The 23453-nt window shown below is 42.7% G+C and overlaps 1 protein-coding gene across 1 annotated transcript in view; it reads right to left on the reverse strand.

The window, feature by feature from the left end:
* Window positions 1–16524: 16524 nt before the first annotated feature.
* The window catches only part of fam172a (family with sequence similarity 172 member A), a 144852-nt gene continuing 137923 nt past the window's right edge, over window positions 16525–23453 (reverse strand). The window contains exon 11 of the mRNA XM_046387048.1: window positions 16525–19020. Within this exon, the coding sequence (XP_046243004.1) occupies window positions 18860–19020 (161 nt within the window). The 3' untranslated portion in view covers window positions 16525–18859. The remainder of the gene's footprint in view (window positions 19021–23453) is intronic.

Below are 23453 nucleotides of genomic sequence, written 5' to 3' on the forward strand. Positions count from 1 at the left end.
GCATTTTGTTGCAATTACATCAATGCTGAGACACAATTTATTGCTGACCCATTTTGCTGCATTATATGTAAAAAAAAAATAAAGAAATAAAAAAGGAATATAAAAATGTTGGCCAACAGTAAGCTCTGCTTTATTTGCTGTTTTCTTTTTTTTTCAAATCCTCTGAAGTTTACTTGAAGTTAAAAAGTAATAATAATTTTTTTAAAAAAGAAAAAGAATCTCATTAAAGTATAGGGCTCAACCACTTCATGGTGTGATGGATTAATATGTTATGAAGACAAAACACACAGGCCGCATTCATGCCTGACCAGTCTTTGTTGCAGCCTGTACGCTTTTTTTTCAGCCAGTCACTCAGGCAGAATAATGCTTGTAAAGATATAATCCACTGAGCCCATACCCTCTGTAGCCCTTTGCTATATTATCCTCTGACAATAGATGGGCAAGCTTTTCAGCAGGTATCCAACCTCTCCACTAAACACATGTGAATGTCATTTGCCAAGGATTTGGTTAATAGACTAATTCCGTTTATATTTTATTACTATATCAGCTTTATTATGACATGACAGAGTCTCTGTGTATGCGGTACAATGATCGTTTTCTGAGTGCGTTTGCGCAGATACTTCATAAAGTTGTTATCTGAAAATAAGAGAAAAAAAACTGAATAATAAGTAAATGTGATTAGTACATCCGTTTGCACGAACTAAGGCGTGACGAAGATCTATCTATCTACCAATCTATCTACCAATCTATCTATCTATCTGACGGGTTGTCTTACTGTCAAAGTTACATCTGTTGTTGCTCTCTGTGTTTACCTGGGCTGCTCACAGAGGCTGCTGCTGCTGCTGTATGTCTATTATGATTGACTGAAACGATGCATTGAAGGGTATTTTTCATCCCTGCCACGGGGAACCAGCGGTGAGGTTTCCCATTGACTCCCTTTAGTCTCCGTGTCTGTCTCTCTCCTTCCCTCTCTCTCTCTCAGCCACCTCAGAGGACATGCGGCATGTTGATAAATACATGTCTTTTTTCCATCATACTCAGCACCATCCATCAAATTTGTATGTCCACGTTACACTGTTGTGCTTAAGGGGGGCACCGGTGGTCGTACTGCACTCTAAACCGTCAACAAGGGATGTATTGCTCTCTCTCTCTACATACTAAATAATTACTCGAGCATTGGCGCACTGCTCTGGTCATGTTAACGTGGTGAACTGTCTCAAGTCAGGCGATGCTGGGTTTATGCTGCGTGGAGATTTAGAAGTGGTCTTTTGCTGTGCTCTGTGGGTTAATAACCTCTTCACGCACTATAACCACTGTGTTTTGATCCTGGTAATACGTTGGATAGAGAGTTTCTCTGGCTTGCCCACGGCTTGGACCACTCTACAGAAGACCAGTCGCCCTGTGGCTGCAAACTCTTTGTGGCCCCACATACCGCCGCTGTGATTATAGAAGTGCCTCCTCTCCCTTGTTAAAGGAGCAAAGCTCTAATCTAGCCTCTGTGTCGCCCCCAAAGCCAGCGCGCTATAGTGAAAATGTGCGTGCGTGCGTGCGTGTTTGTGTGTGTGCGCGCGCGTGTGTGTGGGGGGGGGGGTGAGTGGGGGTCGGTTAGAGCTGGAGACGAGACGAAGGGAAGGGTAGGAGAAAAGGAGAGCAAAAAAGGAGGGGGTGGGGGGGGTATAACGGAGTGGCCCTTTCCTTCTTTTGAGTGACACGACCCCTCTCCTCTCTTCAAAGGCCATGCTGAAATAAACGCATCTCATTTGAATGGCGATTTTTTTTCTTGGTCTTTCACAGCCAATATTTCTGAAATAGGAATGTGTATTTTTTTTTCTGCCATATTGAATTCGGGGATGGTTCTGGTGGTGGGGTATTCAATATTCCCATCTCTCCACATGCAGCATTCTGCAGCCAGTGTGGTATTTTGTCCATGACTACACCACCAACACCACCCCCCCTCCACTCCCGCACCCCCACCCCGTCTAAATTCATTTGCATCCGCTGATGATATCAGTAAAGAATTGCTGGCACCGTATGAGGCAGGGTGGGGGAAGAAGGCTTATTTGGATAAAACTGGACCGCAGAGTGGACACGGCCCTAAAGGTCAGCCGCCCATTCATGTCAAGGTGGCAGGGGGTGTGTGTGTTGGGGGGGGTCGGCATGGGATTGCCAAAGAGGCTTATTTGAAAGCAGGCGTATATTTGAGGCAAGAGAATGAAAAGGAGTGGACCACAAAGCTCGTCATACTTCAAATACGCCCCGTCACATCTTCACTCTTTCCTTTCCGTGCACGCGGCGGGTATATAAGGAAGGTGGGGTCTCAGTGCTGTCATGGCCTGCACAACACGCAGCAGAAATAAAACCTGTGGACAAGAAGGTGGATCACAGAGGTTTAGGTGTACAAAAGAAGGGTTTTCCTATAGTGCTCCCCTCTGATCTTTGTGCAAATAAAATACCGGATCAATTCAAACAAGGAGGCCAGTGTGGTCGTCAGAAAGTTCATTTTACGCTGCTGATGTCTTCTCGCGGGTTTGTTTACTGCACCAAAATGTTGAGGAGATAGAGAACCTTTCTGAAAGGATTTTTTATAGCACCAAAATTGGGCTTTTCCATGGAGCAAGACTATCATTTTGATTACTACAGGCTATAAACTACAATTTTGGTAATAGTGCAGAATGTCATGGATTTACTTATGAGAAAAATATGAGGGAAAAATAAGGAAAGAAGACAAAACCGAAAAGCACGAATATAATGGTATGTGTGCTGTGTACCTCAGCTCAGTGACACATTTAACCCCATGCAGTGTTATTAGAAAGTAAAAAAAAAAGAAAAAAAACCAGCACATGTTAATATCTAAAAGGTTTGTCCTATATTTTCATATTTCATAGTTTCATTTGACATACATTTCATTGTTTTGGAAGTAATAAATGCACAATAACCAGATTCTGATTACATTTAGTGTTTAGTTTCCCCACCTCAGAAAAGTAGATCATGTAAACAACAGCATAAAGTGGCGCAACGCGTAATAAAACTGCAAATGTATTTTCACATTAATTAATTAATCAATTAATGCACTCTCCTGCCATGCATATACCACAATTTACTTCGAGGGCACAGTCACCATCCATCGTGCGCGTCCACACACACACACACACACACACACACACACACATTTATCACTTCATCATTATGTATATATAATAAAATTACTTGGTACATTGCGGTGGAAGGAGTCACAATATCATTATAATTATTTCTAAAACTATATTAGTGGCCTAGATATAAGTGTGCCCATACAGTGTAAACTTTACATTCAGCATGGAAGCTGTGTGGGGGTTATTGGACGCCTTAACAGAGCGAAAATTGTCACAAATTGCTGGTTGTCGGGGAGGCGAATGACAAGATAACAAATATGAGAATTTTTGCCCCTGACACCTCGGTTCATATATCACTGCAAAAGCCTTCTAATCACTCACATGGTATTATTGCACTTCAGTATCATGTTTAATTGACGTGTCAGAATTGTAGATTTAGATTTATGTTAATTCCATATTCCCCAAAAAATATTATTTGCATTTGCTAATTCGGCTTGTGCGTGTGCACTAATTCAATTATGTAGAATTATAAAAGCTTTTCAGTTTACAGCACCTCTTGATGTGTAAAATGCACAAACCTGTTTTTTTTTAAATAAAATAAAATAAACAGGAATAAGAGGAACCCTCGTGCTGAATGACACACAGTGAGGCTCGAACATTTTAGATGTATAGCTCTGCGTTGATTGCTGCACTAATAGTGCTTGTGCCCTCATGCTCGCGATCCAGCTTTTACCACTGGCTATCATTATTACTGCTTACACTGAATGTGTGTATAACTACTATTGCTGTTATTGTACCATCATTACAAGCACTGACGTTAAATGGAAGGCGACTTACAGTTCTGTGTAGCCTACATGAAATAATGGCTGCGGTGACCGTGAGTAGGGAAGATTGCTGCGAGTGCGTGAGGATGGAAGTGTTGGAGGCATATTACTGATCATTCTACACACATGGTTCCACTTTTTTCTCATATTTGGTCAAAACGCACCTCTTAACACCCCTCAGCAGTAGTAGAGTATCACACACACACACCCCTGTATATATAAAATGAGTGTAATCAGCTATGCACTCGACAGAAGATGTATTGTTTGTGTTACACACACACACACACACATCTCCAGTAAAACGCTGTGATGGAGCTTGAAAGTGATAGTATCGATTGATTTTGTCAAGAGGGGGAGTCACCTGCTGGTCGTCTCCTCCCTCACCCACTTTGACATTAAAAGTTCTCCCATTTTCAGCTTGACCACTGATCAGCTGCTTTGCCGTCTTGACCTCCTCGGATGCTCATTAAAATTTGATCCGGTGGAGGGGGGAAAAAAGAAAGCACAGAAAGAGAAAACAGCAGACGTTACACTAACAGGAATTAATCGATCTGGGCTGGATCGCGTATTAATCTTGGTGAGCTTGCATAGCAGGTACGGCAGGGCTGGGATCGCACACATGGTGCACAAAGTATTTAGTTTGAGAGCGCTGAGCGGCGGCGCTTTGTTGTGGCGTCCCTGTGCGCCCCTGTGTGCTGCGTGCGTAAAGACAGCCTCTCCGTCTCAGAGCCCTCCGCGCTATTATTGTTTCTACCTTTGTTTGCTAGATGGCGCTCTGCGTTGTGGGACCCTTCTGACACAAGAACCGCCTCATACCCTCCCTCTCTCTCCCTCTCTCTCCTCAGCTCTGCTCTCAGCCCACAGTCCACCGCGCAGCACACAGCAGCGTCTCCAAAGCCATTTTTTAAACAGGAATTTCAGCAGCTGCAAACGACTCTAATGCAACTCCACCGCTGTGAATCGTGGGGGGAGTTCCATAATTGCATTATCCTCCGCTGACTGACATTTTTGTTTGTTTTGTTAAGCCGTGGAATCACATCGATTAAAACCAGCGATCAGTAATGCATTTAATTTTAATGTAAACTGATAGTAACAAAGACTATCGCGCAATATTTGAGCTTTAGATAATTAATTGTTTGTTTATGCAATGTAACGTTGCAGAACATATACACTGATTTAATTCTGAATCACGTTGAAAGGAATGAAAGGACTTTAATTATCCGTTTTCGAATAAATAATGTCTTATTCATTTTTGTAAAGACAGGCACACTTAGTCTGACGACGCAGCCGAGAATTAAGTTCGACCACAAAATCCATACAGCAGAAATACTTCACATTTTGGCTTTGCAGAATTTGTTATGTATGGGCTCTCTGGGGAAGGCTGCTGTAGGTGCAGTGACGCAAAATAAAGCGTATTATTCAGGTAAAAAATATTTGTAAAATTTACAAAACAAATCTTAAGATTTTTTTGCAATTTCCGTGATTTTTTAAAACAATCCAGCGATCATCTGTCTTGGCTGTAAAATCTATTTTATATTGGTTGCAACCAAGAGGGGAAATAGTCCATTGTATTGTTTGCTGAGTGGCCCACTCTGCTCTAAGATATACTGCTGCAGTTACACTTTCACTAAATAGCAGCTTGTCGGTGTCTGACGTTGATGAATGTGTTGGAGACTTGGAGAGCCTTTTACAGCTGTCTTAAAACGCGCCGTGGCCCCAGACCAGCCACAAGCAGATCAGGTGCAGGGGCCTTAATACGGCAGTCAGTGACAAAGAAACACGCACTTTACACGCATTTGGAAAAGGCCACTTCTGCTGTGAAAAGTGAACTCTGCGAACGATTCACTCTCAGATCGAGTTTACTCACCTTTTCCGTTTACTCAAGTCTTTATGTTGTAAATTGAAACAATATGAGCCTGGAAGTTATTTGAAGATGTGGACTGTTGAGAAAAACAAACGCGTGAGGATTAAGCTTTTGTGAAGGTGGAAATGGTTTTAGCTCATGTTGGACAGTAGAAGTAGAAATCTTGTATTTAACCAGCTTTTAATTTGTCAGCAGATCACTGGTCAGATCCAGAAAATCAGCTTCCTCTTACGTGGTTCGAGATAAACAGCGCGAGTGCAGCCCATGTGCACTGTGAATGGTGGTTTTGGCTTTTCTTCCTGGCTGTGGCTCCGTCAGTTCCTCATGTGAAGACATCTGAAATACAAATGTAATCTCCAGTATTTCAAAATATCAGATGGGAATTAAAACTTGACGGAGGCTCATTTTTTTTGGGTAAATAGTCACCAGTGGTCTATTTATAGGAATGATACATTTTGAAATTCTGTCCGAGGTGCTCAGAAACTTTTATGGCCGTTACAGCGGAGGGCTTCAGGAACAAACCACAAACTCTTGGACACACAAGTTGCAGGATTTGAACCTTACTTGGACCTTCTAGTTTACAAGAAAATCTAACCACAGGCAATGCTGCACTGATGATTGAGTTGTATTATCTATTTGTTCTACACACACACACACACTTGCTCCCCCCTTGGATCCTGGGTGGTGTGGCACAGCAGGTTCGCTTGTACTGGATGCAGGGCTTCTCCACCTGCTGCCCCCCCTCCCCAGAAGACACAAACCCAGTCAGGCTTCACCTCATCCACCCCCCCACCCCCCCACCCCCCACAAACCCCCGTCTTCTCTCACTGCTATTTACATGAGTTGGTCTACACTTGGCTAACGCGTTATTAGCGAGCGGGGGAGAGAAGGAAGCAGCATTTCAATTATTTTTTGAACAATGGGCGTGGGCCCGTCATACATTTTGAGTGTTTGAGTAAGGCTCTCTTGGTATTTGTTTTCCTCGACTTAACAAGCCATCATCTCACGCATGCATATAGAATTGAAATTGCTCAGAGATCCCGCAGGCAAAGGGCGGGTTGCGGGTTCAATTAAGGTGGAATAATGCATGGATACAAACCGTATGATGACCTCTATTGAAAGTGATCAGAAAACGCATTCACCAAAAAACACACACAGTAGCCTCTTTGTTTTGACTTAATGTTGCCTCTTTGTGTCCGCACGGAGGCCTCTCCTCCTTCCTGAGATCCAAGCCACTTTGATTTTGGAAATAATTCCAGTGTCTGAATATAAAGCTAAGAATTTAATACCAGCCAACCTATGTCTAGACTAATTTGCTCTTTTTTTGACATTTCTTTCTTTCCTTCCTTAATCGAATTTGCCACATTTAAGCTGGTGTGTGGATTTTGAAGCATAAGCAGCCATTCGGGCTCTATCCCTGGAATGACAGAGAATACGAAGGTTTGTCATAATTTCTTAAGTAGAAAACAAGATATTTCACCGCCACAGTGGGATTTTAACGAATTAAAATATCTCACTGCCTGCCTGTGATAAAACGGTACAGGATTGAGGCGCTCGCTTGTTAAGTAACTTGCTGTCAGTATAGTTAGCAGTGCTCTGATATGGACGGTGGCTGCAGAGCCTCATCTCTTGGGGTTTTAATTAACAAGCTGTCTCAAAGCTGTAGAGCTCCATCAAACAGCCTCTCTCTCTCTCTCTCTCTCTCTCTCTCCCTCTCCCTCTCTTTCTCCACCAGTAAATCCTCCTCCCGTCAGCGCCTTGGGCTCTCTCTCAAACTTTAAGACATTCTGGTTCCCAAATCAACTTGTTACCGCAGTATGTGCGCCAGCTGATAGTGTGCAACTACTCCGAGAAGATTTACAAAATATAAATTGCTTGTTTTCTCTTTTTGCTCAGCATCTATTTACATGCACTGATGCGCACGTATATTCGCCAGACGTCCACATACTGTACGAATTCTGTTCAAGGCCTGACTGGTGCATGAAGAACTGTTGCTTTCTCTGCAGCTGAGAGAGATGATAGAGAGAGATGGCTTTTTAAAAGTGTATGAAATCGTTCAATCTGCTGCGCAAATGTTGGATTTTGAACATTTAACCCGCAAAACATGTCCTGAATATTCTTTAAACATGCTTTAGAAACTCACATTTTAAGTGTGTTAGGAAAACAAAGGCATTGGTGGAATGCAACTGAGGGAAATTGTGCTTTTGACTCACCTACGTTCACCGCTTAACACACTAAGATACGAAACAGGTTTAGAAAAATACAGATTAGACTACCCATCAGTAAACTGAATGGTTAAAATGAGCTCCACCTCAACCAGACAGGAGTAAAATCCTACTTACTCCTTAATGCATACTATGCAGCATATTGCATCGCTCACAGGGGGACATTATTGTAACAGATGAGCACTTTTAATGCTTTAAATGAATTAACAATACTTGCACTTTTCCTTAAGAGACATTTTCACTGCGGGGCTTTTATCTTTGATGTGTTTTCATACTGCAGTATAAGTGAAAGATCTGAAACTTTCCTTCTCTGCTGGGGAATGTTTATTTTAAGATAAGGTGACCATCACTTCTTATAAAATTAGGCTAAATACGACCAGTTAACCGAACATAATTTAAGCTGACCCGGTGGTGTCAACCTGAACGAAGACACACAGCAGGCGTGAGTTGAAAAAAAAAAAAGCACACCAAATACAGTCTATGTGTAATTGTAACTGATGAGGCGGTTGGCGTAACAGCCCGAGTAAACCGCCAAGCTCCTCTCGCTTTACCACAGTATTACAGAGTGTAAGCATTGGATTCAGAGAAGATTTGTCTTTGGTGAAGAAGTGAGAGAAGCATCCCTCTCCCTCCCTCTCTCCATCTCTCTCTCTCTCTCTCCCTCTCCCTCTCTGAGCCTATAGTAAACTTGGTGCCGGGGCTCCCACCGTGGCCCAGACGGGGGTAATTTGATAGCAAGGCAAGGTCAAGACAGTGCGCTGTCCATGGTGCTGCGGCGGGGCACACTGGATGTTATCATCAAATTAGACAGGACAAGTTTCAAATCGATGCCACCCCCGGATGTCTGGAGACCGCCAGCAGTCGGAGTTAAAGTCCTAACAAGTCCCCCCTGACAGGTCAACACCTCAACACAAACACACACCTCTGATGCAGCAGCCTACAGGTCAGCAGCGCTGTGCTGGCGAGATAAGCACCAATCCCATTGAAGGCTGTAAGTGAAATGTGGCTGCAGGTCCGCTGTTATTCTGCGGGCCCTGCGTGAGGCTCGGACAGCTGAGGTTGGATGTCGTGCTTTTGTAAAGATTTCCCCCCCCCGCCAACACTTGAAGTTCTTGTGTTGGCCGATTTATTTGACGGTCTTCATTTCTCTGTATGTGAGGAATATCAAAACCCTCACACGCACACACATTTTGGTCGGAAGGACGGAAGTTTAGTGAGGAGAGTAGCTTTTGGGATAATTTACTGAAGTGTGATTGTAATGCTATAATGCTAGAAATATTTTTGTTAAATAAGGACCAGCAGTTGTGGACATAAAGGTTGCACAGCCAGCAGCCGAGACACAAACAATGAGCTTTTCATACTGAGAAGATGAAAGAATATGATGTTTTATGGATGTTTTTGATCCACAAAATTGAAAAAAAAACTATACTTTTCTTTGAAATTTTCAAACACAAAGTTCAAATACGATATTATTATGAATATATTTCTTTGTGTAGTCCCGTTGCCTGAAATGAGCTGCAATTTGTTACAGATTCTGCAAAATATAGAAAATATTTCAGATTTATTAGGGTTTGAATTAAGCGTTTCTAAAGAAAATAACAATTCACGTTGTGTGTGCATTTCATACGTTTTGCTGCAAGTTCGCTACATTATAGATTTTTTTATTTTAATTCGTGTCAACGTGATCCAACTCGATTTATTTTTAAGAATATGTTTAGACTTTCAAACACCCAGCGCACATCTTTGCGCACTAAATAATGAAACCTAACAACTATCTCGACATTCTTCAAATCGTAACAATGAAAAGTTTCACTTTATTTATCCGTGCTCTGTATGTAACAGCCAAGGAGTAAACGCCATTAGTAACAATCCATTTGTGAGAGATCAGAAGTGGATGAGTTGAGGGGGGATCTCAGAGAGGAGGGAAGAGGGCACTGATTAGAGATGCTGCCAATCTGTCACCGCCTGACAGCTTTTGCTTCAGGGATAAACAGCAATAAAGTAGAGTTGGCCGCGGTGCTCTTAACTTCACACACCCTGTCACACACACACACACACACACACACACACAGCTCGCCACCGGAGGAGCAGGTAAATCCACTGAGCTCCTCACAGGGCCCCGCTCGCCTATCATCGCCTCCGTCTCCCTCCCTGCATGTCAAACTACCCCTTCCTCCCCGTCCTTCCTCCGTCAAACTCTCCTCTTTTCATCCTCCCTGCTGACTCAGGTAGCGAACACAATGAGGACCTTAGCGACAAGAAAGAGAGCTATTCAACCGGATGGAGAGATTGTGGACGGGCGACAGAGACAGACACAGAGAGAGAGAGAGAGAGAGAGAGAGAGGAGCGTTACATTTGAATGGCTGATAAAGAAGTGAAATAGATGGGAACAAAGTCTAAGCCGTCGGAACGGGAGGGGGAGGAGGGGTGAGGGAGGGAGGGGTGAGGCATCACAGAGCGGACTGCAAGGTGACTGCAGGCCCTTTAATAACACAAGTATATTAACTCGCTTAACCACGGAGATTCAAAATGAACCCAACTTCACTTAAGGGCCCCGCAAACCATGAAATGCACATCAAAACATACACCTGCCAATCCCAGCACCGATTTTCCTCCAAGCCGGCAACCCCCCCCCCCCCCCTCACACACACACACACACACACCTCACTCCACCCGAGCTGTCTGTCATGGTGTGGCCCGGCTAATTTGAGTTCATTGGATGGCAATAACTTCATTTAGACGTTCATCTCTTTTTGGGCTGGATGTAATGAGGATGCAGGGTGCTGCCAGTGAAAGGCCGCTCCCTCAGTAATAATAACTTGGATCTCACGCACTGCCGTGTTTATCCTCGGAGGGCTGCGTCCACATGATGAAACTCATCTATAATGTGTGATTTAATATCGCGTTGCGCTCCATTTTTTTTTGTTTCCCGGAGATTTTAAACCCAAAAGAGAGAAGACGGTGGGTTATAGTGTGGTTGAGTTACACTGCAAAAAAAACAAAACAAAACAAAAACAAACAAAAAAAAGATCTTTTTTTTCACTCCACACTGAGTTCTTTTTGTAATGTTTGATATTGTGAGTGTGTAAAAGCAATCTTAAAGTGGAGATAATTTCACTTCAGAGCAACTTTTAAAAAAAAGAAATCTGAACGAGTCATATTTTTCTCATGTTGCTGTACTTGTCTTAGTTTACAGTGTTTGAAAAAATATCCAATAAACATCATTTAGTGATCAGATAAAAAAAAAAAACTGGAAATGAAATGAAAAGTCATTTGACACTGTCAGGTGTAAAAACTTCAAGTTTTTAAGAAAAAAAAACCTATTTAAAAGAAAATATATGGGGGATGGTTTCGTTAAAAGGCAACATTGTTTTGCAGTGCGTGTCCAGGCCTTTTCTCTCACCGCTAACTAATCGATATCACACCAACTCCGATGCGATATCGATTTAGGGAGGATTAGACTTGAAGGAACTGTGGAAACACCTCATTATTTCGTTGCTTTAAGTGCAAGAAAAATATTGTTTCACTTACAGTCGACCTCCTTCGATTTATTGTGGTCACTTAAAATAAGACTATGCACTTAATATCTGCTCGTGGATGACAAACTTCTGCTGTTGTTAGTACTAATAAAATGGGTTATAAGGAGAATTGATCCATTTTTTTACCTACAAAATGGACTTTAAGCCACTTTCCAATTAAATTTCCGAGTCTTTTTTTCCAGACATACTTTCAGTAAAGTCTGAGAAAACCTTTTAATTATATATATATAATATAATATATAATATTTGTATATATAGCTTCGTTTAGGATTATTTTATGCATACTTTTATCTATACAACCACTTCCTTTATCCACTAATTTTTATATTTATTACTTTATTGTATAACTGCTTTTTTGAAATTGTATTCATTTAAAATTGTTCACATGCATTCTTTAAGAGAACAGAAAGTCCAGGAGGTTTGGGAATTAAAGACATTTTGTATTTTTGTTTCTTTTTTCGTTTTAATTAAATTAACGTAGTTGACCTCCTATAAAGATGTAGAACACACAGCAGTTTAGAATGTACATTTATATTTAAAAATAGATTGTAGATCTATAATGCAGATTTTTATAATATCATTTGTTGTAATATTTTAGGGTGGTGTGTTAGGTCGGTATCAGAAATGAAAGTAGGAAGATCAACTTGAGTTTATGCTGATGGGGGAAAAAAGTTCCTGCGTATTTTATTATTCATGATCAACGATCCTCTGTCACAACTTTAACACCATTTGGATTTAAATCGATGGAAATTTTTCAAAGGCCTTGTTGGTAAAATGTTAACTCTCTGAAAAACAACGAATAAATACAACAAATAAAGCTGGGGGTAATTTAGAAGTGAGCATGGGATCTGTGAGCAGCAAACTTTACGTTCCCTTCAACTTTTTCTGTGTTTGTTATGAGGAAATACTCGGAGACACTCGGGCTATTACGCGGCACAATAAAAGATTTTATTTAATTTATTTATTTTTTTTTCTATGAAGTGTACTTGTCTGAGAAAAGAAACAAGAACATACAGAGACACACACCCACGCGTGTGTAATTAAAATTGGCATTTGTCAGTATGAAAGCTGACAAATTACAGAGTGCTAAATAATACACATTTTATGTCCTAAGTTTTCGGATCCAGTCGCATTTTACAGCCTGAGAAAGGCCCCGATCATAGGCCTGCCTGGAGCCCCTTCATCCAGCCTGCCATTCATCAAGACAAAATGACCAATTTTTCCCCAGTAAGTCGTCGGTGGCCTGTTAAACCAGGCCAATGAGCTGCGCTGTGCTTCCTCCCCTGCCTCCTTCATCACTGCTCGCCTAACATTGCTTCCCTGAAATCATCGGAGTATAGCCCCAAATCTTAAAAGTCAGAGCCCATTCTTCAAATGTATTGCATTTCAGAGGGTGTTTTTTACAGCAGGAGTCTTTAGGCCAGCAGAGTATCAGAGGAGGTGTAATTGAGGGGGCGGTGAGGGGATAGAGTAGCGGTCCGCCTGAAAGCTGCTATTAAAGCCAAATGGACTGAACACCGTAAAACGGCTCTGCCAACAGCTGTCCCACAATCGGAGTATTATATGCCAGGATCCTCGAGCACGCACCACACACACATTAGGCCATGCTGCTGATGTAGTGGCTACTTAGACAGCAAAGCCGAGAAAAGAAAACACCAACGAATAAGATCATTCTCCTAATATTCGTATTATATTCCTACAGGGACTTGAGCCAAGCCGTGTTTCTTGGTGAGTTTGGTCTCTAAAGGCATTTTTCGCCTCTCTACAAGCCTTGCTCTTCTTATAATAACCTGGGGAATTGCAATTTCGCTGGGATGGCCGATTTGCTTTGCATATTTCCACACATTATGGTTATGATGGTCCTTTTTCATAGGAGCCACGAGACAGGTGAAAGCAGAGGCAGCAGAAAAGCGGGTCATCCTATATGTGACTCATATGTGTGTGTGTGTGTGTGTGCTCGGAGAGAGGAAGCTTGAGGTGTCGTTACACAAGTTTTTTGTTTCCTTTTCAAATGGCAGGAACTCCATAATCGTGTTTTCCTGCGGTTGTGCAGATTCTCAAATATATGACGTGTGATATCTTGCACATCGAGTGACTCGCATCATTAGACAGCTAAAAATTAAAGTATATATTTGCATGTTTCCGTGGGGATTCTGACAAGCCTTGAGAGTCCCAGCGCCCCACTTTTGAGACCCCACTTGGCGCGACACCTGTGCCCAGACCCGCATCTCTCAGCAGAGCTTCACCTTCCCTGCCCTGCAGAATGAAGCCCAGTCACACCCTCTCCTGAACGCGATGTCTGCGGCCCCAAGTGTCGTCTCAGTCTGCGAGTCCTCCTTATTAGAATAGAGAAGGAGAGAGGCGATTGAAGAGGAGTTGTTTCCACTGGATTAAATGGTTTTTCTGCAAGTCAATGAATATGTAATGATGTCTAACGAAACCGGCCAGCGAGTTCTGTGCTCTGGTATACAGGCCCCGTATTAAAGACCTCTTCTACTGAGGAAAAACACAGTATAGGGACGGGCAGAGAAAAGAGGGGCAGAATAGGGGAAGGAAAGAAGGGATACAATCTTGAATGCAGCGCCAAGCTTAAGCCACACATTCTCCCCCAGTCAATAGATGAAAAAGTATTTGCTCACGCACTGAGAGACTGAGAGAGAGCGGGGTTTGTTGGGTCTTTTTTGAGGCAAGGGTGGGGGGCGAATTTACATTTTTTAAACTGCTATGGAAATATTGTTTCTGATAAGCAGTCATGCCAATAAAGTAATTGAATTGAGTTGATAGAGAAGGGGCGAGAGGGAGAGAAAGAGAGTCCCTCCACCATGATTGTTGGAGACATTTTTTCCTTAGTATACCCGATAAAACATTGATTGTTGCAGTTAGTTGACCCGTAAAATTTGGGGGTTAGTTTTCTCTTCTGAGCTGAGCATATAATTATGCAAATAGTGATCTGACAGTGATCCGCTGGAGGAGTGCTGAAGGAGTGTGTGTGTGTGTGTGTGTGTGTGTGTGTGAGGAGGGGGGCTGTCAGACGGGTGACATTCCAACTTTGCCTAATGCCTGGTTCCTTTGGAAAGAGTTCATCTTCTGCAGGGACTGCGTGCATATCAGAGTGGTCCGGATCAAGCAAGCGTGACAACAACTCTCTCAAAGTAAAAATTGAAATATCAGGACGTGGCAGCACAAGGGTTCCCCAACTTTTTCACGTCAAGGACCCCACCCAACTTGCCCACTCCACTCGAAATCTGACATCACAGCACAGACCCCCACCCGTTTGGCAGGATTTCACCCCCAAGCTCCGCAGCTGATGTTATTTTCTCTTGAAGATATGATTCCGTGTGGAGCTCGTCTGTAGCTGTCTGCACCGTGAAGTCACGACAGCAGCCGGGAGAGAAGAAACAAAGCAGCCATACCTTCTATACATTCACATGCGAGCAAAAAGACAAAACGGGTCAGACTGTTTGCGGTCTGGTGTGTGGGGGTCCCTCCTCGCAGGGTCGAGAGAGCCTAAACTGGCCCCCGTGGACGTGAAGGAATCATCGCTGCCTTTAGAAGTCAGGACACAACCACATGTCACAAAGCGATGCATGCAGTGATCAATCGACTTCACAGAATCACTGTGGATAAAGGGGATATAGTTCCCATTTAGCCAAACGCCAAGAAACAGGATCACAGACGCCCAAATGCAGCCGAAACTCAAAAACCCTTGATGGAGAAGTTTGGGAACGGCGGTGAAAACTGAAGTTTATATACCCAAAGTTACTTTATACAACTTTTAATGTTGCCATACAATCTGTAAAAAATAGACTTACCAGATAGTGAACAAGCCTCAAGGCGTAAAATCAACCCTGACCGAATTTATAATTTATTTCGACGTGTGTTAGTCGTCTGCCTTTGACGATCACTGACTGGAGGTCTTAATTTATGGGGCGACTACATCACTGCTGTGGACTGAAGGAAGGTTATTTAATTAAACTCAGGAAATTCTCTACAAGGAGAGCGATCTTCTCCCTCAACGCCGCAGATTGAAGTCGGACAGGCTTGTCCTTAGGAAGTTCTAAACACATTTTTAAGACAGAAAGTTGAGTCTAATTCAGTGTGTGTGAGTGTGTGTGATTGAATGCCTCCCTTTAATCAGCGGCCTGACACGGTGTGAGGGGGACTCGCCTGGTTCCACTTGTTGTTCAGGGGTTAATGGAAAAGATTTCAAAAGATTTATTGAGGGGGCGTTTAATGACCTGATCGGTTTCACCGTGTGAAAACAAATGATGCTGTAAAACGTCGCTGAGTTGGGAGAGAGAGAGAGGGCGAGAGAGGGAGAGAGGGAGAGGGAGAGAGAGAGTGAGAGAGAGAGAGAGGGAGAGAGAGAGAGGGAGAGAGAGGGAGAGAGAGAGAGAGAGAGAGAGAGAGAGAGAGAGGGGGTCACTTTGCCAAAATTAATGACCAAAAAGAAACGAATTACTGTTTATAGTTTGTTTTCCTTGTGCTCTGACACACTGCTTACCGAGGATGTAATCAGTTTAAAGATCTTGCTCTCTTTCAGAGCAGTCTGACCTTAAATTTTCAAACCTTAAAACTTTTATCGCTTAACTTGAAAAAAAAAGGGCGACACTGAAATAAAGTTTAAACTGATTAGAAACTTAACGCTAACACTCTTCCTTCTCGGTTGGGCTTCACAGATGTCATGTGATATGACAGCTCGGGTCATTTTCACTCGGTGCTCGTCTTTCCGGTCCCTCTGCATCCGCTTTGCCCCGTTTGCACCGTCGGGCACATCTCCAGTTCTCTTTGCTCTTTGCGCACCTGGCGGTCTAATATTGTTGCTGTATTTTTCAACACCTTCCTAATGTCGCCATCCTGTACCGCCATCAGGACAGCAGACGACTGCAGATGATCAGCAAGTGCAATAAATATTAAAGCCAAAAGGAAATGCGGTATAAATCAATCGTGAAATAGAGAAATATGTACACTTAAAAAAAATCAATAAGCAAAAGTTGATTTTATTTGATTTCGACAGCTTTAATAGGCTAATTACAAAATCATTCATGTAAAAGTACAGTAGTTACTGTGTTTAAAATATTCTAAAGACAGCGTTTAAACCAAAATGGATCGAAAGAGAAGGAGAGGAACAGTTGAGAATAAAGTAAAGAATGTGTAACCTGGCAAGACACTCGCGGTTTCATAAAATCCAAAGGCTTCGTATACTGCGATAAAACAAAACAGGCGTGTTCCGTAAACCAATACAACATATAAACCATCTGGAAAAAAAATAATAATGTCTTCAAGAGCAATTGGCAAAATTAGTCCCCTTTTATTTGCAGACTTTGCTTTGGATTTAGGCTGCTCTTACATCTTTAGTTCCATTCACATATGGCTTGCTGGATAATATTAAAAACAGTGAACAGAGTCTTGTTTATTCCTAAGGCAACAATATACAAATTACGGAGTGAAAAATGAACTGATTGTAGCTGAAAAGCAGAAAGATGAGCAATGGTATCTTGAAACGAAACTCATCAAATCAAATAATAAGCCAACTTCTTTGCTGAAACCTAGAGAGATCTGAATCAAATTAAAAGGAAATTAGGCCTGCAACCATCAGCCACAGTTGTCTCATTACAGCAGAAAGATAATCCACAAAAGCCTTAAACCATACACACAGTCGGCAGGGGAGGCAGGATTTCACAGTGTAGAAGTTAAACAATAGTAAGTATTTGGAGTTTAAAAAAAGTGTATATTTGAGAATGTGTCTAAGGTATCGTAAGATTTACTATCCGGTTTGAGTTTTTGCTTAAGTCATGACACATTAGAAACGTATTCCATTAAGCCTTGAGTGGTTTATAAAACACACCAGCCTTGTGGAAAAAAAAAATGTTATCATGTTTGTGTCACATAGTCAGATTATGTGCGGCTGAGCGGGGAGCTGACTTTGTCACTTCTAAGTACACAAGAAAAGTACTTTGGTGGAGGGAAAAAGCGGGGGAAGAATAGATATGTTACAGTTCTCCAACATCTAAGGAAATATCATTCAGGCTTAGAATAATATTGAAATCTGGGATTTCCTGACATGTGTAAGGCGATATATTGAGGCTTTATGAGTGTTGTGAGCTGACTTCTGGCTCCTGTTAAAATGAAATATCCCTCAAAGCCATCCTGATGCTTGACTTTAAGTAATTTTAAATATGCTCAGTGTCCTGAATTTTCCATATTCAGCACAGGTTGTGTTTGTTTTATTTGTTTCATCACATTCAATCACACAGAGGCATCAATTTCAAAGATATCAAATTGAAAAAAAAAAAAAAAGATATTTATAATAAACACAGAGAGATGGACTCTCCACAGTTTTAGAGATATTCTAAAGTAAACACAGCTCCGAGAAGCACTGGCTTAATATTAAAAATCAAATAGTGTGAATGTGTGTACGAGACATTGCATTCAAATTTAGCTCAAAGTTGAGAAATTAAAAAAAAAAAGCTATCTCTTATTATAAGCACTGCAATCCGAGAAATATATGGCATGGGTTAGAACCACACTTTACACAAAGCTGAATGAGAAAAGTCTGGTTTAAAAGCTGACTGCATTTGCGGAGGAGTTGGAGAATGAAGAGGTCATAAAAACACCACCCTTTGTTAAAACAAAACAAATGGCCACCAGTTAAAAGCGAATGTTCACTCTTGCTTTAAAAAATAAAAAAAAAAAGCAGCAAGTAAAGGCTTAAAAAAATTAAGATGGGCACAAATCAGGATGAAATGATATCAGCAGAAGATGCCATACAGTAAGAGCTGATTTCAGGGTAAGCAGCTCAGGCTCTGGAGGGGAGAGAGAGACTGAGCAGTGCAGACTGGAGGGCAGGCGGGGCATTAGCTCAGTTCAGGCTGATGTCAGGACAATTAGAGGTGCACCACAGTGCATTGTGCACAGCGCCTGTCAGCCTTAATCTCTGCTGCCGTGGCCCGTACCCGCAGCCAGGCCACAGCCCACGGGAAAAGCTAACACTCAGGCCCATATTGCTTTGACAGTTGCACTCATCTAGAAGTAATGCAAAACGTTATTGTGATGTATACATGGTGACCCCGTACTCTTGTCTCTTTCAACAACAAGGCTATGTGTGTGCAGAGCCAGGGAAGGCTGGAAGGGAGAAATGACACTCAGGGAGAAGAGTTAGGAAAGAAAGATGGAGAGAGGTTGCAGAGGGAGAAAAAAGGGAAAGAAATTGCAGAGAGGATGTGGAACCTCAGCCGCCCTTTCTGCATTGCCCCCTCTGTTCCTTTGCCATCTCGTTCTTTCTCCTCTTGTTCCAAGTCATTCTTGTTGTCTTCTATAAATCTTGGTGTTTGCTTTTGAGGGAGCTGCTGCGTGTGGTGACAGTGTTGGAGGTCTCCTCTGCTTGCCCAACCTCCTTCAACTGTAGGACCCCACTGAAGAACCTGAAGATTGAGTCGAAACTCATCCAGGAGGTCAGCTCGTGTCTCTCTGTGCCTACATGTGAAAGACACACAGACACAAACATACACATGAGCAGGGTCCACAAAACATTTGCTTACCATGAAACTGCAAGCAAACAAGGTTTACAGCTAATATTTTTGGATTATCAGACATGTAGCTTTGTCTCCAATGCTACGTGGCAACGCAAAAGGTGAAAACAAATGAGCACCGTGAGAAAAGATGAAAAGCTTGAAAGGCTGTCCGCTCCCACAATGCAATGCATCGCTCCATGCAGGCCTAAAGTCTTATGCATGAGAGCCATGACAGCCTATGACCTGTAAGTCCAACGGGACAGCCTTAATATGTTATCCAAGTGGATACCTGATAACACCACTGCATGTCCCTCCTTCCATCTCAGGCCTTCCAACAAAACCCAGAGTCATACACAATGGGTGCACTAAGCAAAACCAGTGGAGCGGTAGTCATTCATTCTAAAGGGCTGATTGAGGATAGGCAAGATAGAAGCTGCAGAGACCAGTGAGCATATCAAGTGGTCTGGTGGTGGTGGGGAGGCAGCAGTGCTGGGTTTCCCTCTGACCTCCTCCAGGTTAGCCAGTTCCCAAGTTAGGGTCACACTGGAGCTTGAAATCTGGTACATGCGCCTCGGGTTCCGGTCTGCCTGAGAGGTTAGGGTGTCACTGGTCAGCTCTTTTAGTTGCATAGCTTGCAAACTTGATGGAAGTTTCTATTTTTCTTTTAAGACAGCAAGTCCTGCTGCAGAATACCCCGGCTCTTCATCAGAGCAGCGATGATGAGGACAGACAGTGGCTGCAGCTGGTACCCGACTTGTCTCCACTCCTGCTCGCTAGCCATTCAGTGAGAGCGCTAACAGATAATGGCTTGTTTCTGCTGCCGCTGGCTAGCTGTTCAGCTGCTAAGCAACACAACTGTAACTGGACTTGAGAAGCCATACTGAGGTGCCCTCTCGTTTCCCAGAGGGGGAATAGGTTTGCCACTAGATGATATTAAGAGTTTCATCCCTTGAGAGATAGATCTAAGAGAAATTTACATGTGTTTACAGACGGAGGGATGAAGCGTCGAAGTAATGAGTTTTCTCTTTTTGAATCCTTATTTGCACACTGAAGTCTTTTTTTGTTCTTGTTGGGGCCTGCAATCGTTCTTAAGATAAGAAAATTAAAATGGCTCCCCACAATTTTCTCCTGAGGATTAAAATAAAAAGGATAAGCTTAGAATCTGAAATCAGTTAGGGTAATATGAAAACAACTGTTCCCAGCAGAAAAGGGTTGAAAACCACAACCCTTGCGGATGAGTCAAATCAGCAGTACATTTAAAACACCTCTGCTCCTCTCCTTGGCGCCTTCCTCTTTCCTTCATTGCCTGCTTCCTCTCCTCTCGTCTGTGTACGTGTGATCGGCTATAAAAAGCTAGACTAGAAGGCCGCGGGGATACAATTAGGTAGCGCCTTAAAGGCTCTCGCACCATAGACAGGCCTCCGATGACCACTGCACTGACCCCGTGTTTATTAGATTGACCCCTGCCTGGATGCATTAATGGAGATGGTGTGTGTGTTTGTGTATTTGTTTGTGTGTATGATTGTTTGACTGGGGGTAAATGGGGGGTCTTTGGCTGAGGGTGGGTTTGGGTTCAGTTTGCTGCTGGTATGTTGTGTGTGTGTGTGTGTGTGTGTGTGTAAGTAATTTGTGTGTACGAGTATGTAAGGGGCTTCTCGATCACTCTGAGATAAGGGACTGAGCTGCACGCTATATAGCAGACTGCAGTTAGTGCCTTGGGTCAAATTTACTGGCCCAGCAATCATGGGAGTCAATAACCCAGCACTCTCAGTGACTCTGCTACCTGTGTAGGGCTCAACATAACATCCATCCCTGGAAAACAAAGACACAGCCCTCTCACACCTCTAATCTATCATTTATATCCAATTTGAGGCACCATGATCTTTTTTTTCCACCTCCACCTCCTCCATTTTACCCATCTCATCGGTCTCTCCCTCACTAGTGTTTTTACTTCTGTTTTGTCCATTTTTTTTCTCCTGCAGAAGCGATCAATGCCGCAGCGCTCTCTCATTCACCCTGAACTGGCGGTGAACTCCTCCGGAACGCCGCCAGCCTCTCCACCCTATCCCATCGCAGTTTGGGGTCACCAGGGGGGCGTCTCTGTGCCAATATGCAGATGAGCCTGTGGCCCTCCAATGACTCTGGTGTGAAGTGAAGCTCCACCCCTCTATATGGCAGAGCAGACCCCCCAACACACACATACACACACTCCCTACACACCCCTCGACAACATTCACACACGCAGAGACATAAACCCGCTCTCACACTGGCTTAAATAGGCCTATAAGAGCTTACGTCCACTCTTCCTTTAATAGCCAAAGTGTGTCGAACCTAATGGATGTTGTCAAAGCTGAGATGTGACCACTGATTTAGAGGAGGTACCCCAATGACCAGGCTTCACTAGCCACTAAAGACCGAGAGAGAGAGAGAGAGAGAGAGAGAGAGAGGGAATTACCTCAGCTATGCCACAAATCAAAGTAATATCTTTAAAAGATGTGGCGATCGATAAGGTGTCATCTGGCTGTGTCTTGTGTGTAAAGCGAACCCATAAACAGCAGCCAATGAGTACTTCTTTATCCGCAATTTTGGTCTCTCGCTGAAAAAGTTTTTCAACTAATAAGCAGATTTTATTTTATGAGCAATTGATTTCATGTATTGTTTAAACAAGATATAACAGACGAAGAGCTCGTCCATTTTAATCAGTGTAATTATAACTCGTATCTTGTGTTTAATTGATCAGACTTTGGAAATAAAGTACCCTGTGTATTTTTGTGTGTGTGTGTGCTTTCTTGCATTAACTGTAAAGCAATTAAGTTGCATGTGCTAATTTTAACAAGATCACTGTAATTGCATTAATTTAATAAAGTTTACTATAAATGCAATAATGTCCTCATTCAGTGTAAATGCAATAATGATGTTACTGTGAGATCCATGACGCTGGGTATTGTCATGGGAAACACTGGAAAAAAAATCTCTTTACTTTCACAATGTGTTTATAATTAACGTGAGGCAATGGCGAGCTTAACAGAGATTGTTTCAGTCAGTAGAACGATGACGGCTGTAACCTTGAGGTGAGGCAACACACACACACAGACACACGCAAACACATCCCTCCATGATGATATTTCACTGTTATGCAGGAAAGGGCAGGTTTAGACAGAAGGTCTATGGTGAAAGCTCCCCTTCCGTGCTCTCTGCTCAGGTCATGGCAAAGTTTCAGGCCAGCGTCTAACCTGTGGCCTGTGTTCCAGCATTCTGTGTGTGTTGTCTGAGCCCGGTGAGGCCGCCTCATTATGTGACAGGCAGAGGAGAGTATTTGATCCTGGATATTTAGCCTCCTCCTCTCTGTCACAGCCACTGGAGCCCTCTCAAGGTAATTGACTGACTGTTTGATCTCCCTCTGACTCTACACCGGTACAAGGCGCCAACACGCGCCCACACACACACACACTCACACACACGGTTGTTATCATTTGTGTGCAGTGAGGTAAGGCAACAGGGGAGGAGAGTTTTGAGCTGTTAAAAAGGAAACAAGAAAACTCCTCCATAGCTATGGGCCATGCTTTCTTCCCCCCCACACCAAACGCTGCATGCTGTTACAAATGGTAATCGTCTCTGATTGTCACAAATTTCAAAACAAACGCTAGGTGACTGAAAAGCCAAAGTGACGCCCCGAGTGATACTCCGACAGAAAGCCTGAATCAAAGCATGCCGACTATAATTAGGTTCCATCTGGGCTACATTATTTAAAGCCGCACCAGTTAATTGCTTGTGTACAAATGGCCTATTTTATTTGAATCCAACTTTTTTTGTGATTCGTAATTACATTGATGTGAAGGGGGGCATCTCTTTACTTCATTTATAATATAAATACATATTCAAATTATTAAGAGGACTTTGAGGCAAGGGAAATGTAAAGTGATGATACTTTTCTTTGTGTGAACTGAATTTCTTTAAACAATGATGAGTGCTTAATCAAATATCCTGACATTTGGGTTAAACATTTAATGAGCTTCAATTAAAACAAGGAGATGAACAATGATATAATCATGAAGCGAAAATTCCAAAAACAGAAGACCTAACAGGACTGATACATGTGATATTATTGCAAGCAGAAGCAAACATTTTCTCATTTCCTCTTGTCAAAGTTTTCATCAAAAATCTAACACAAACAGCGCATTTTCTTATCAATTTCCTATCGATGGTAACCTAAGCTTTTGTTTTATCGCGATGTGAGGCAGAGCAGTGCATTGTGGTGCGGGCCCTGGTTGGCTGTAACCTTAGCCGGCATGCTGTTTGTGGAAACAATCTGTTGCATGGATCAGCGGTGGGGAATCGCTATCTGTATCCTGGTTGTCAGACGATCGGATTTCCGCCCCTGACGCTCTCTGATAT

This window comes from Scatophagus argus, chromosome 4 (genome assembly GCF_020382885.2).
Source record: "Scatophagus argus isolate fScaArg1 chromosome 4, fScaArg1.pri, whole genome shotgun sequence".
Classification (NCBI taxonomy): domain Eukaryota; kingdom Metazoa; phylum Chordata; class Actinopteri; family Scatophagidae; genus Scatophagus; species Scatophagus argus.